Below are 16,592 nucleotides of genomic sequence, written 5' to 3' on the forward strand. Positions count from 1 at the left end.
TTGCCACAAACAAGTCTGCTGAGGTTGGATGCACCTGGCTAAGCCCTCATCTCATTCAGTCTGAATACTTTTCAACACTCTGGGCCCAAAAATGATTGTTTTGCTAAGCTTTTACCTTCAAAATGTGACCTATAAGTGTTTAAAGAAAACATAACTCTTGAAGTATGATTTTATCTTTCACTCATCAAATGTAGTTTGCAAAGAGTTACTTGATGTGTAAGAAGTCAAACAATCCTTGGTCAATAAAGGAAAGAGAAACACTAATTGAATAGGTTCCTAGTCAGTTTGAGGCTGTGTGTCCCCACTGCAAATGGGTTCTATATCTGACTCAGGCTACATTTGCTGACTCTTGGTCATAGGCACATCTCACCTCAGTGATCCCAGCCTTCTCAAGGAGAGATCACAGAAAGCATGAAAGACTATACTAGCCAGCCCAAGATCTCAATCATAGGATCATTGTGTGGTGTGTGGGGTGGGGGCAGAGTGATAATACAGTGGGAAGGCTGGCAGGGGTGAGTAAGGGAGTCTGACTAACCCCATCCCACAGCCCTCGTATGACATTCATTTGGCCAGCTTCCTTTTATCTTTAGTTTCAGCTCAAAGTCATCCTTGATTCCCAAGACCGAGAATTCTTCCCAGATGCACATTCATAGCACATACTTTTCATCAAAGTACTTACTCTATTTATTAATAATTGTGTCTTTACTTGGCTATCTCCTGTTCTAATCTGTAAGCTCATTATTGAAACCCCTTACTATATCCAGGTATCTCTGTTAGATATCAGTCTGTATCATGGAGTGGAGGCTCAAATATGACTTAGTGAAGAACTAGTTAAAATGAATAGCAATTGGATTATAAAACAAAGAGGTGGGTATAGGTTTTAACCCTACATATACCCTTCATGGCTAGGTGCTTCTTCTTACCTCTTCAGGACAAAGGATGGGTATCCTTTGGAATTCTGTAAATCCCTTGGGCTTTAAAGAAGAGTAAAGTCCTAGAAGCTTTTGAGGTGTGCTTAGCACTGGGGCCAATTTTGGTTCTGGAGACTTAGTCAAGTGAGAAGAAGAGCAAGGAACTTAGATCCTAATAGATTCTACACAGAGGAAAAAGAAATCTGCAGATTTTCTTCTTGGTTGTCTAGGCCAGCTCACCAAGATATTGGAGATTAGGGATCCAGGCTCACTTGCTTACCAGGAAAAAAATTAACTGGAGCATATTTGTTTTTCATCTCTTAGGGACCAGAATGTGATAGAAAAATAGAAAGTTAGAAAATCCCAAACATTACATTAATGTTTTACATGAAATCTGTTTGAAATTAGGCTCTATATTCTAAATATATCTTCTATTGGTAAGGCCTTCAGCAACATTTTACTTTATATTCCTTTTTATAGTAGAAAAATAACTTTCTATGTGCTAGCTTTCTGTTTTTAAGTATCTTGAAAGAGAAGGGTACAGAAGCTAGCGTGAGTGTGTGTGTGTGTGTGTGTGTGTGTGTGTGACAGACTAAGCAAATAAACTGCCTTAAAAGGCATCAACAAAAGATGGATTTCAAAACTACTTGAATCTCCTACAGAACTCCAATGATGAAAATCATATTTCAACACACATAGCTCAGTTCTGAAAAGCTAGAGACACTGGCTATGTGTTAATTGCTCAAATGTGGTTAACGAACTAAGTTTGACTTTGGATGGATAAAGCTAACACCACTGATAAATTTGAGATATAATCAAGTAATTCCAGGTTTCTGCTCTTCATAGTCGGTATGTTTCATTAGATAATATTTAAATGGCAGAATGTCTGAATAAATAGAATAGGATGTGCTATAAAAAATGACTCAAAAATGATTCCTCAAATTGTCATCGGCAATAACATCATGCTAAAGCTTCTCCTGTTCTTTTTATTATAAATGAATTGAAGGGAAAAATCTTTTTTAGTGTTAGAGTAAATTTTCCTTCAATCCTCTATACAAATATTTTCCTTTTTTCATACACTACAGTTAGTGTATATATGAATATATGTCAATATATAAATATATAACACATATTATATAACTATTATTTATATAAAATATCTATAATAATTATAATTTCTATAAAACTTGTTTTTCCCTCTTTCAATATTCTGTGTTTCTCAGTATCCTCCCTCTAAATTGAATGCTATTCTTATTTCTCTCCCTTCTTTCCTAATTTTCCTTTTTTTCTGATCCCTCTTCCTTTATCCCGGACCTCAATGTCTATTCTTAGCTCTCTGGAGCTGATCTATTCTTAGATCAGCAATATTGCTGATCTCTTCTCCAGCAGTTTTTAAGAATGATTTTTCAAAGATACAGATATTTAAGTTGGGATTCCCTATACCGTACAAGGTAAATGGAAACAAGCAAAATGAAGAATAACCTTTGGCCCTTGTAGTCCTTGAGGTCCAGGTGGTCCAGGGGGACCCTAAATCAAGAAAAGACAATTTTTAAAAAAGTGGTAAGTATCTGTATTACAATTTATGCTTTAAATAATAAGTATGCTATATATTTCTCTTATTTCTGTCATAGTCAAACATCCTCCAAAATTAATTTGCAACAAGGACAAATTTACATGTTATACAATTATAAAAGTGACCTACTTATATGCAAAAATATCAATACATTTAGGTAATATAACACTGAAGACGCTTTTGAGTTGATTTTATAAGATAATGCAAAACTGCTGCTGTGTCCCACATTCATCTCCTTGGGATGAGTTAGCTTACTAATATTACCTATATTTCTAGACACCCAGACTCCCCCCACCCCCAGAAAGGATTTGATTTCCCAACCACTAAAGAACAAAGCTATTATTATAAGGCCAAAGACTTTAAGAAAAGTAACAACAACTTTTTTTTGTTTGTTTTTGGTCTTTTCTACTAAGCAAACAAATGATTTAATAATATAAGGAAGCATAAAACTAAGTATCAGACAAAAACAAGTGCTACATTAGTACCATTATTACCGGCATGCATCAACACCAAATAAAAGTCACAAACCACAGAAATCATGCAATAGGAGTTACCGTGACAGTTAAGGTGGTAATCCTCTGTTGGGAAAATGTATTGACAAAGACAGAGTTACCTATTTTGTGTGCTAAAGTACAATAATACATTTCTGAAATAATTCATTTTTTAGATATGTTTTAGCAAGCCTGATGTCTTAAAAGGGACTGACGAGATAGTGAGAACATATTATCCTATCTTTAAATGAATACAGTATAGTTGTAAAGATTTGGTGGGGCGACAGGCATCAGAACGCCATTCATCACCTGATGAAAGGTTGTTTTTTAAACTAGTTTTAGATTCTCCTTTTAAAAACTATGCATAAAGAAAACAGAAAATGTCAAGATTTTAATTCACTTGGTTAAAGAAATCTATGTAGTAAAATGGTGTATCGTAGAGGTTTGTTGGCAGGACTGTGAACCAAGAAACTGCTATTCACAAGAGTTCCATTCCAGAGCACTTCAATTAAAGAAAACAGAAATATCCAATTGTATGTATAAGTTATATTTTCTTCTTTTTAGTCTATAGCTTATTTTTTGCATTATAATTAGCTTTTTTTGGGTGCCATGGATAAAGATAGGAGTTGACATGGAATTCATCCAGTTTCTTAGTGTAAAGTACCAGAGCACTGTAACAAAGTATATTGTCAAAGTATGAATCTCCACAACATCTGGTCCTTAATCCATTAATCATTTCTGCATTAGTGTTTTCTATAAGTTTAAGTCCTATACTAAAAGTTCTTTTTGTGTGCGTGTGTGAGGGAGAAAGCATGTGCATGTGGGACCAGGCGAGGGGGTGGGGAGGGAAATGTGTGGGAGGGCAGGATGGAAGGTAGGGGGTTAGGAGGGACAGAAGGAGAAGGAGAGAGAGAATCTCAAGCAGGCTCCACACCTAGCATGGAGCCCCTGGTGGGGCTCAATCTCACCACCGTGAGATCATGACTTGAGCTGAAATTAAGAGTTAGTCATTCAACTAACTAAGCCACCCAGGGACCACTTGTGCTAAAAGTTCTGTAGGACCCATAACCACCAGATATTATCATAGAGGGAGCACATTTTCCATCAGCAACTCTGCTCACAGAGAAACGTTATCCAGTTAATGTAAACTTGTGAATACTAGTTCAACACCATCCCTTTGTTTGCCACTCCTCCATTCCAATTTCTGGTTGAGGTTGCTGCTATTGTTTATTATTGTTATTGTAGAAAAATAATCTTAATATTATGATTTTATTTCAAACACTTGGGTCTCTAGTGACATAGTCATATATCCTTAGAAAGTAATATGGTTATGAATGTCTACAAATTATTGATGTTTATATTCTAGGATAAAATCCATCATGGTTATTATAGCTTCACAGAAAACACAGTAGAAAAAAAGCGCACCACCAGAGCTTCTAAGACACAGGGCAAAGTGGCCATAAACTGGGGGCAAGTTTTAAGAAAAATATCACAGCCCAGATTTTTATACTATCATATCTGTGTAACATAAGGTACCACTTAGTTTATTCTTAAGGGATTCACCTAGAGCAGGAGTCAGATTTATGGTTATGAGAAAGCTACTTCTTTACTCCTATAAGTAGGTGAGTCATTTTTAAAAAGGCTATTAGAGTATTATATAGTAGAAGTAATTTCTTCATCACTGCCTTCCAATTATATATTATATTTTTAACTACAAAGCAGAATCCTCAAACCTTAGAGGGAAGGGACTTCACAATTTGAACTCTATGAGGTTTTCCAAATGTACCATATTTGAGTTCTTTTTCCACCTGGACACAAAATTGTCTTTTTAAAAAATGTAAGGATAACAACATGTTTTATAATGAGTTGCATAATAAAGGTGTATTATTAATGGTAACTGAACTACCTAACAGATGGAGTTTATGTCATCTTGTCAATAAGTATATTTTGTGAGACCTAACAGTTACATAGGTGAGTTTTATCCAGCTAATAATAAGAGAACAAATGGCAAACTAAGCTTAACTTCTCAACAACATAGTTTTTACCACCATCCTGAAGCACCCGTGTGCAGGCACACAGAGACATCCTAAAGATGTTGGCTTACTCTGGATTTCTTCTATCTGGTTTTTCTAAGTTGAACCTATGTGGACTCAGTTGCATTCTCTCTTGAACTCCACGAATGATCGGAAAACCAGAATTTTTGGTAGTGATGAAGAAAGACATGTTCTCTAGTGAGGCACAATGTGAAATGGGAGGCATGAATTGGAGCAACTGCAAACAGGCTGAAGCCTTACAGGTTGTGATTTAATCTCTGAGATGCTTATGTAATCTTTTTAGAATTAAAGGTTATTTTTTTTCATTTCTCAAAATTATGGAAACTGAAAATCACCCATATTTACACTAGACAATGGGTTTAAGTTAGATGGTATTGAATGTTTTTAAAAACTTGAGTTAGGAAGTAGGTTTTTACTCCTAATTTTGGAAACTTAAAAATAAAAATAAATGGCTTATGGCAGATGTTTATGCAGATAACAATTTTCAATAAAGGCAAATTCCAACAGAGGTAAAATTTTATATTTCTAATGTGATAGTTTTATAATTATAATGTACACCCGTTTATCTAATTATTCTAGATCTTTTAGGCAGATTTTTTTGTAGAGGAGGCGATAATAAAATGAAATCCTTCGGGTGCCTGGGTGGCTCAGTTGGCTGAGCGACTGACTCTATTTCAGCTTAGGTCATGATCTCAGGGTCATGAGATCAAGCCCTGAGTCAGGGCTCCATGATCTGTGGGGAGACTGCTTGAGATTCTCTCCCTCCCTCTCCCTCTTCCCTTCCTTCTGCTTGTGCTCTCTCTCTCTCTGAAATAAATAAATAAAATCTTTTTAAAAAATGAAATTGACAAAATGGTGAATATCTATCACTGGTTAAGAATAGAAGAAAAAATGTCTACTACCTCTTCTCAGGCTAATGGCTTAATCAATTTTATTAGGGGCCTTTGTTCCAGTACTCTATTAGGAAAACAAATAATAATTTTAAAAACTATCAGCTATTTACGAGCATAACACATGGTTGCCCTAATATCCCTATTACAATAATAAATCTTTAGGTTGAGATATAAACATGAATTAGTTGACTATGACGGATATTGACTGGTTTCCTATCATATAGAATTTAAGGTGGAAGAAGAAACTGAGCACATATATTGTTTCATGTCAAGACCTAGGTGTCAATTTTTTAAAAGGAACAGTGTGTTTACACATATTAGCAAAGAGTGTTCAGGAGCTCCTAAAAAGTGACCCAAAGCATAATATTATATTTTATGGACTCTTAGAAAAAAATCTATTCCCAAATATCTTTACAAAGAAGATCATGAAATATAGATATACCAAGTGACTTCCCCAAAATGACTCAGCTAGTTAATAGTAGAGGGGAGATCAAAACAGATTTTTGGTTTTAAGCTCAGAGTAGCTTGCTTCATGCCTGGCTCTATTCATACAAAGGATACTTTAGAAGACACAATTTTTTTCCAGAAATGGCCATGGCCTATAATACTGGAGCATTTCTTGGAAGCTAAGAGAATGTACACCTTTTAAAGTGGTAGTAAGAGTTATGGTGTCACTGAAAGAAGTTGAAGGGAAATCTACAACATGGCTAATAAATTAAAAATATTTCCTTATATTTTATAAGTAAAAGCTTTGAAAACATAGTAGGCACACCAAAACTACTTATTCTCTTTCTCTCTTTCCTTCTGCATGCAGTTATCAGTTTGTATGGGAAAAGGAACAATTTAGAAATCTGGTTCTAGAGCTTAACAATAGCCCGGGGACTACTGCTTATGTCTAATCCACTTGCATGGAGGAGCACTATTTCAAGCTCTTGACCAAACATACTGACCAAGCAACATATCTCCAAGTGGTAAGCATGCTTCTCCTTGTATTTACCGGAAGAAAAAGAATGAAATGAAAAGAAAAATAGGCTGAGCGGACCCTGGGTGGCTCAGTCAGTTGAGCTTCTGATTCTTGATTTTGGTTGAGGTCTTCATTTCAGGGTGGTGAGACTGAGCCCGGAGTTGAGTCAGGGCTCTGCGCTCAGCATGGAGCCTGAGTCTTGTCCCTATCCCTCTGTTCCCTGCCTCCTGCCCCGCCCCATGCTCTCTCTTTCTCTGAAGTAAATAAATAAAATCTTTTTTTTTATAATAAATTTATTTTTTAAAAAGATTTTATTTATTTATTCATGAGAAAGAGAGAGAGAGAGAGAGAGGGAGAGAGGCAGAGACACAGGCAGAGGGAGAAGCAGGCTCCATGCAGGGAGCCTGACGTGGGACTCGATCCTGGGACTCCAGGATCACACCCTGGGCTGAAGGCGGCACTAAACCGCTGAGCCATCCAGGGATTCCCCATAAATTTATTTTTTATTGGTGTTCAATTTGCCAACATACAGAATAACACCCAGTGCTCATCCCGTCAAGTGCCCGCCTCAGTGCCCATCACCCATTCACCCCCACCCCCACCCTCCTCCCCTTCCACCACCCCTAGTTCGTTTCCCAGAGTTAGGAGGGTATTATGCTGAGTGAAATGAGTCAATCGGAGAAGGACAAACATTATATGTTCTCATTCATTTGGGAAATATAAATATAAATATAAATAAAATCTTTAAAAAAACAGGCTGAGCTGAAGGCAGATTCTGCAAAAATGACTCAATAAATGCTTTACTAGGGGATCCCTGGGTGGCGCAGTGGTTTGGCGCCTGCCTTTGGCCCGGGGCGTGATCCTGGAGACCCGGGATCGAATCCCACGTCGGGCTCCCAGTGCATGGAGCCTGCTTCTCCCTCTGCCTGTGTCTCTGCCTCTCTCTCTCTCTCTCTCTCTCTCTCTCTGTGTGACTATCATAAATAAATAAAAATTTAAAAAAAAAAAAAAAAAAAAAAAAATAAATGCTTTACTAGTTAAAAATGGCAGTTGTAGAAAAGAAATAAAGAGGATATAGAAATGTAGATCTACCATAATTACATACTAGGAATAAAATCATAAAGATGGGGGAAATAATTTAATCAAGTACAAAATGGCAAATATTTAAAACTAATTTGGCTTCAAGCAAAGAAATTGATTGTACATGTATGCTAAGTGTACTCACTCATCAATCAGTCACCATTTGTTCAATATTTACATGCCCAGACTTTTGCCAGGTATATTGGAGGATATAAAATAAGCATGAGACATACTTCTGTCACCAAGAAACTTACAATCTGGTAAAAGGCAGGACTCAAATAAATTATGTGATTTGATAACAATTAATTAAGTTACTGGGCCCTGACTGCTAAGGTTTGAATGCATCAAAAGGAAGAATCATCTAGTCGCAGCAGTATATTGTTGGATGGGATTGGATGGGTGAGAGAAAAGGAAGAAGTATGGGATAAATCAGGCAAAAAGAGGGTGGTTTTTATGGATATGTTAAATATGACCACTCTTGGGGAAAATTTGTGCTGTGAGGAAATAGAAAATTCTATATAGGAAAGGCAGGATTATAGAGCTTTGAAAGACAGATGAAAGTCAGCTTGATAGAGTAGGTAAAGGGGTCATTGAGGTTTCTGAGCAGATTAGAGCTATCAAAAAAGTGACAGTTTAAGAAAATTAGTCTTAGAGTGATATGTAGAATGGGTAAGAAAGGGAAGGGAGGCACTAGGGACAAAAGAATTGGTCAAGGGCCTGTTGCAGTGGTAGTTCTGAAGCAAACAGGATGTGAACCGAGCTGGGAATGCAGAGAATGAGATCACCTTAGGAGACATTTTGAAAAAGGAAAGAGCAGCATATGGTGAGATGTAATGGATGAGGGGCTAAGAACAGTTTAAAATTACTCTAAAGTTTCTATCTCAAGAAAGTCAAAGACTTACAGTCTGGACTAACAGACAATGATTCATTAAAAAATGGAATCATTTGATTGCTGGAAAAAGTGACCAGTGTAATTGCGTGTGTTGGTAGGAGTTGATAAGGCAATGGTGCATCCCTAGTGGAAATATTCTTTGACAGCCAGAAGTACCTGCAGCTCAGACTTGGAGGTGAAATACTTGGAAGTCACACACAGGAAAACACAGAAGGAATGACTGAACCAAGAAAAGATCAGAGACTTGAGGTTACCAAAAATTACAGGATGACAGAGAAACTGGAAATACTAACACAGAACAAAGAGGACAACTAGAAGAAATGAGAGTATAGGATTATAAAAATCAGAAAGAAAACGTTTCAAAAGGAAGATGGTTTAGTATAAATGTCACAGAAAATCAAGAATAAGGAGTATAATGGGTTGACCTAGAGGTCATTATTGGCCTTTATAAGAGCAGTTTCAACAGATATAGCCTAGAATGAGGAGTCCAAGCATGAAAAGGATGAATAGGAAGCAAAGGTGATGGAGACAAGCCACATGGTCTATGGATTTTTACTCTACAGGTATTTCTCTATGGTAAGACATTATATTATGAATGGTAACAGTAATGAGAAATATCTATTGAGGACTATTGAGGACTGAGTGTGCCTGTATGTGACAGGTACTGTTCTAAGTGTATAATATGTATTTAGCCATTTATTTCTCATAATAACCCTTCAGACAGGTAGTATTACTATCCTCATTTTACAGATGAGGACACTGTAGCACAGAGAAGTTAAATAAGTTCCCTAGGTCATGCACTTAGTAAGCCAAGAGATTTGCATCCAGGCAGCTCTGAATCTAGAGCCACAGGGCTCTTGATTGCTTTGCTAGGCTTGCTTTTGAAGAAAGAAGACAAAGACTGGCAAAATGAGCACAAGTTTTAAACTAGAGAACATTAAGGCATATCTGATGGCAGAAGGTGAAGAAAAGAAAGATCAAAAAATGCTAAGAAATAAAAAGGATATACTGGGGCATGGAGAAGGGGATGGCTTGGTAGCTCAGGAAGGTGTGCTTTGAGCAGTGGAGCCCCCTGGGATCCTGGGGACAGAGCATGGAAGCTGATATGTACACATATCACATGGGTGCTTATCAGTGTCTATGTCAGGGGAGGGGGCAGTTACTTGCCTGCAAGGCTTCGTGGAGGTTGCCATTGTAGTCTATGATCTCGGTGGCTCCCTGATCTCCCTTTTGACCAGGTGGACCCTGTGAAGAAAATGAACCAGGGGAAAATCATGGAAGTTAAGCTAGGCTGTATAAGGGACTATGGCAAAAAACAGAAATAGCAACATGCAGCTCTCTCTGACCATCAATTCCTTTATATAGCCCAACTGCACCTCAGAATAACCATGTTCAAATTTTGTCCCTATTGCTAAGAAGAAAATGCTTTTAACTTCCTATTGATGGCAGATTAAACGTATGAAATCTGATTTTTTTAAGAAAAGAGAGATGATTCGATTTCTGTAACTGTTTTCTAAAAATTATAAAATGTAGGCTAATCTGATTTGACTTGAACATTTTGTTGACTTTAACAATGTTTATTTAAGCATGTCTACATATCCCTTTTTATTCTTCTACATCTCATAGATTGTTTCCTTATTCTTTAAGAAGATAGAACACTATTCTGTACGAAATGCTTGGCTTTCTCAATTGGAACATAATTCCATTAAAATTAAACCAAATAGGGAATGAATATGTCTACCCTACTCATTAGCTCTGTTACTAAATTTCCATTAGTCATGTGCTAATTCTTTGCCTGTCTTTAAAAAAGGCTTTGAAAATATGAGCTATTGCTTTCTTTATAATTGGGTTAATTGAAAAATGGAAAATTCTATTAGCTGTATGATTATGGGCTTGCTATTGGTCAGTTAGCAGAGGGAAAGTACATAGAGTTCTTTAGACTTTCTTCTTGTGGAGCTGATTTTATGTGTTAGAATCTACACACTCATTGCTCCTGGTGACTAAAATAAAAAATAAGAATAAAAGGGGAGCCGCAGAAAAAATCAGTAGTCTATCTCAGTGCTATTATTGGGTATTAGTCTAGGTGCCTTGCGAAAAGCCACATGGACACATGAGTCAAATCTGGGCTTATAGGGGCCAAAAGCTTAGATGAGAAATGTACTCACCCTTGGTCCCAGGGCTCCAGAGTCCCCTTTCTCTCCACGATCACCCTTCCCCCCATGAAAATACAAAAACTGAATTAGTAGCAGAGCCAACAGTCCAGAAATATCTCAAACCTAAGGATACATTTAATACTATGCAGCAGAACCTTTGATGAACTTCTAAGGTGGAAATAACAACTAGAAAAACGACAACCACTGACATAGCAAATGCTTCTTTAAGATACACCATAAATTCCCTTTTCAGATGACAGAGTATCTTGGAATAACAATATATATGGTAACTCTCTTACTAGGGATCTTTAAAAGCAAAGCAAGTGGTTTCTATGATACCCAAAGTAAGCTTTTACACCTCTCAGAGTGAGCCGTGTTAATATTTTTTAAATGAAGAGATTTGGGACAAAAGAAAAAAGAGCCAATCAATTGGGTTCTCTGTTTTCTGAGAAAAAAAACAAAAGAGGTGTGTAGATAATCTGGACAGGGAAGGAATGGAGAGCTCAGTCTAGGGAGTTTTAGAAGGGGAAGGTCACCACCAGTGAGGCCTCTCTATGATGATGATGAAGATCTAAGGAAAATTCTAAACATATAGGCCTTTTAATACTCAGAAGGTGCTGAAGTGGACAGCAGCTGGCTAGGCCAAGTTGGCAGGGCTGAAGGTCAGGGGTAGGGCAAAACCAACTGTGTTTTTCCAATGCAGTGAGAAAAATCTCTAAAGTTCCATTCATGGTGTTATTACCCAAACTGGTGAGAAATCAGGAATAATCTAAGCATCAAACCACACAGCCATCACTCTGAGAATACTCAAAATTCTCAGAAGTCTAAAGAGAAACCCTAGAAGAGATTTGAACCTGTGTATATTTGAAAGTTCTTTAAGACAGCTTTAAATTTGTAGTGTTCTTTTCCTAGGTGGAATTCAAATCATTTTAATATGTCTTTCAACATATTTCATAAAATGGATAGGGAGAGTGAGAGAAAGCAGGAAAAGGGATTTTAATTTTTTTTCACCCGCATTATACTAATAACATTGACCACAATAACTAAATTCTCTACGAGTAGAGAATTAATAATTTTTGCTGTTTTCCTCATTTTTTTACCCATTGTTTCATGTTATTAGTTGACAGCATCTTAAATAACATGATTCTGCTAACAGTATATGGATTATGGCAACTATTATGGACAGTATGGTAAAGGAAAGAATTTCAGTTGGTGGTGAAATTTTAATGCCATGGAAGGAATCAACTAACTTAAAAGCTAAGTATAATTTGAACATTTATCACAAAGATCGCCAGAAAATAAGTAAGATAAACCCTACATAATGTAAATTTTAAAAAGTCTTTTTTTTCCCCAAAGACACTATTCTTATGAAATGGGAAATACAATTTCTCTTAAAGAATAGTCTGAAGCACAAGAACACACAAAAACGAACAATATAAAACAAGTCAATTGTTTTGAGATATTATCACAGGGATGAAAATATTGCAGATCCCAATGTGTGAGAGTTTAAAATGTGATTATCTGTGGAAGAGGCAAAGGCAAGCTCTTGAAGGCCTCAAGTTACATTCAAATGGTTATTTGGTTACTGACCTTTGACCCCTTTGGCCCTCTAGTTCCTGATTCACCTTGTTTTCCCTATTATAGCAGAATATGAAGCAGGAAAAGAGAATGACAAGAGGAGATAAGAACAGAAAAAAGAAATTAGCAGTGACTCAGAATACTGAAGAAAAATGGAAACACTTTATTTTAATTGCCTCAATATATGGCTCTATGTAATGTTGGCTATTATAACACAAAGCATAAATAGTTATCCTCATGTCATTGGTTCATCCCTGGTCTCTCCACCACCCTCATTCCATTATAATTCTGAAGACTGCCCACCCATCAGTGGATGGGAAGAGTTCTGTGAATAATCCTCATTAGTCTCAACAGTGTTGCCATAAATCTCTTTTTCATCAAAGAGTGAATCATTTCCTGTGTCTCTAGGATGGCTTATTAGAATAAAGTGTTACCATATTAGTTTGCAGGAAGTTTAGAGGAATAAAGATTGAACAGTGAAATAAATTCTTAGCTCTTCAGGGTGGTACACACCTTCAAATTACATAGAAGCTAACACAGCATGCATCAACATTTTTCTCAGTAAGCTTTAATACACATTGAGTGATAACATGTTAATACGACAGTCCCTCTTTACATCTGGATGTGTTATTAAATTTGTTAACTGAACAGAACAAATTGGAAAAGTTGAATTGTAAAACTCCTTTTGAAAAGGAAAAACAGTGTGCATTTCAATAAATTGTGATATTTTGCTGTTTTAATTCCCATTGAAGAACTGTATTCTAGTTTAATGTTCTAAAGTAAGTTGGACAAATTTCCAAACCAAAGAAAGCTATTGTCAAATACAAGAATAACTGACCTTTGGTCCAGGGGCTCCAGGCTCTCCTCGTTCACCTCTTCCAGGAGGTCCTGCCTCTCCACGTTCACCCTGTCACAGAATACAAAATAAATAAATGGCAATTCCTCTCCCCCCTCCAGGCTTGTCCCTGTAGGTTAATAAGTGAATTGAATAAAATCAAGGAAAGCACAGAGTTACCATTTATTTACCATGTATCCTGCATTGTATTAATCTTAACATGGATTATCTCATTTAATGATCAAAACAATTATTCAATGTTTGTATTATACCTATTTTGTACACATGAAAATGGTTTGGTAATGCCTGTCTGATAACTATGTTGGTAAATAGAAGACTTTCAAAGGGAATTGATAAGAGCCATTATTATATCTTAAGACAGATGTTGACACAGTTTTCATTCTGTAGCCACTTTTTAAAGATCTGCCAGGAGGAAGCATGGCAAAGCAGTTAAGTACCAGGTTTTGCAATCTGACATCCTGGGCTTTAATCGTGGCTCTGCTTTTTTTTTTTTAAACCAGTTCTGTGTTTTGGGACAAATTAGTTAAGTTCTGAAAACCTCGATTTTCTCTGTAATGTGAAGAAAATTATAGTACTGATCGCATAACTTATAAAGGCAAAGTGCTGAGAATAGTGCAAGATATATATTTGTTATAGCTTTTAACTATATTCATCGCTCTATGAGGTATGAACATGATCACTGATGATCTAGTTAGAGAAGATCCACATAAACAAAATAGTTAAGAATTAAGGTGTAATATAAGGCTAATACGTGGGAGAAAAGAAAATCCCATAGGGTTTTGAATGGTCCAGATTGGCTCTGTGGAGGTAAGACTTGAGTCATGTCCTAAAGGATGGGTAGGGTATTTTTTATAATTATTGTTGCTTATGACTGTGCTGTTGATGAATCCAGCAGCTGCCTAAAACACTTCACATGCATTATCTTACTTAACCCTTGGGATAAATGAGAAAGTTGCTAGTTCCCAGAGTCTACAGATGAGGAGACTGAAGCTCAGAAAGGTTAAGTAACTTGTCCAAAATTACAAAGCTTTAAAGTGGCAAGCTATGATGTAAAACTAATTGTGCTCAATTTTCAACGTTTGCATAAATGTTTTTGTAAATCTTTTGCACATATCTGGTCATTTTCTTAGGGTAAATTCCTAGTTGGGGAATTGCTGTGTCCAAAAGTACAAACATTTGAAAAGCTTGCCAAATCACTATCCAGGAAGACTGTGTCATTTTCCATTCCCGAACATGAGTAGAAAATGTTGGCTGCTTGCTTGATGAGTAGACTTGCAATAACCAAACAGGTTTGGAATTGAGTGGTGATGCCATATTTATGGGTGAGAAAGGCACCCTCCTCACTGAAGAAATTGATTCATTGTGGAAAGGAAAATAAAGTAGCATTGGATCTGTCCTGGGTGATACTGGGCTCTAAATTCTAAGATCTTTATCTGTATCATGCCCACTCTGGAAAGCCTTGGGATAGTGCAGGGGAGGATGGATAGATTAGGGCAAGGATTAAAGAAGGCCCAGCAGGTTCTTCAACATGAGCTGAAAAGAATGTGAAAATGGAAAGCCTGGAAGAAAGGCAAGGGACTTGTCTGTATGGAAGAGACGGAAAAGATGTTACAGAAGGGATTTTCCAGGCATTAGAGATGGAAGGGCCTCTGTTGGTGTATGGAATTCTAATTTTTATATATTTTTATTTATTTATTCATGAGACACAGAGAGAGAGAGAGAGAGAGAGAGAGAGAGGCAGAAACACAGGCAGAGGGAGAAGCTGGCTCCATGCAAGGAGCCCGACGTGGGACTCGATCCCGGGTCTCTAGGATCACACCCCAGGCTGCAGGCGGTGCTAAACCACTATGCCACCGGGGCCGCCCGGAATTCTAATTTTTAAAGATGTACCATATTTGGTCTTTCTTTTAATATTTTACAGAAGAATTCTAAAATAGTTAATTATACGCTTATTTTAAAGAAAAGCAAAAACCTGAGAAAATCCTTTATCTATAGCATACTCTAGGAGCAGAACCTATATATCTTTACCTAGAATCACTTTTTGTCACAATGCCCCTAATAAGCTTCTTATCACTGTATGGAATTATGTATTGTATGAAAATTATGTGTTACATGAATTACATGTTATGTGAAAATTATGTGTATACTTCTTTCTCTCCTTCTACCTTAGTCTCCCACATACTGGAATGTAAGCTTCAGGAGAGTAGACAATTTTTGTTGCATTTACTCCTCATTCTCAAATACTAGAAAAATGTCTGGCAAAAAAAAATGTGCTGAATTAATGAATAAACATTGTATTCAAAGCATTCAGAATTATTTGTAATAAAACCCCCGTTCTTTAGACTGATATAGGTCTCTCCCAGACACTGATACAGATGTTGAGGATACGGCAGTACATAAAAACAGATTTTTAGATATCATTATACATCTTCCTTCCTTATAATCTCTCTTTACTGCGTTGGAGGTATGCAGGGTTAGTTTATTTTTTAAATCCAAATTTAGTGGTACAAATACAGACTTGCCTACACAACTGGAAAAAGGCCACTGTTCAACTGAGAGAGAATTTTAAATAAACTACTTTTCCATTATGATACTAAATTCATGTTAGAAAGGCAATTCAGCTGAAAATTGCTAGTATTGTTAATATAATTGTTAAAATACCATTAGTAAAACAAATATCCTACCCACATTCCTTCTTGTGGACATATAAAACAAGTACAGTACATTCTTTACTTTTACTGGGAATTCAGAACAGTATTTGTTCAAATCAGGCTGGGTTCTTCATGAACAGAAATCAATGTTGATTTTTTGGGTTTACATCTGGATTTTTTTGAAACTCTACAGTAGTTTATTTTTATTCTTTAAAAAGATGTATTTATTAATTTGAGAGAGAGAGAGAGAGAGACAGAGACAGACAGAGGTAGCAACAGAGAGCATGTGTGGGGAGGAGAGGAAGAAGTAGGCTCTTCACTGAGCAGGGAACCCAACATGGGGGCTCGATCCCAGGATCATCATGACCTGAGCCGAAGGCAGATGCTTAACCGACTGAGCCACCTAGGTACTCCAACTCCAGAGTAGTTTAAAGATTTTATTTTTAAGTAATCTCTATACCCAACGTGGGGCTCAAATTCACAACTCTGAGATCAA

The 16,592-nt window shown here is 36.7% G+C and overlaps 1 protein-coding gene across 1 annotated transcript in view; it reads right to left on the reverse strand.

Annotated features, from left to right (window-relative positions):
- The window catches only part of COL25A1 (collagen type XXV alpha 1 chain), a 446,466-nt gene that overhangs the window by 37,997 nt on the left and 391,877 nt on the right, over positions 1-16,592 (reverse strand). Inside the window, exons 20-25 of the mRNA XM_072810760.1 lie at positions 13,428-13,496; positions 12,602-12,646; positions 11,024-11,068; positions 10,026-10,103; positions 3,039-3,062; positions 2,394-2,438 (exon numbers count right to left, since the gene is read on the reverse strand). Coding sequence (XP_072666861.1) covers positions 2,394-2,438; positions 3,039-3,062; positions 10,026-10,103; positions 11,024-11,068; positions 12,602-12,646; positions 13,428-13,496 — 306 coding nt within the window. The remainder of the gene's footprint in view (positions 1-2,393; positions 2,439-3,038; positions 3,063-10,025; positions 10,104-11,023; positions 11,069-12,601; positions 12,647-13,427; positions 13,497-16,592) is intronic.

This window comes from Canis lupus, chromosome 33 (genome assembly GCF_048164855.1).
Source record: "Canis lupus baileyi chromosome 33, mCanLup2.hap1, whole genome shotgun sequence".
In the NCBI taxonomy this organism is placed as follows: Eukaryota; Metazoa; Chordata; class Mammalia; order Carnivora; family Canidae; genus Canis; species Canis lupus.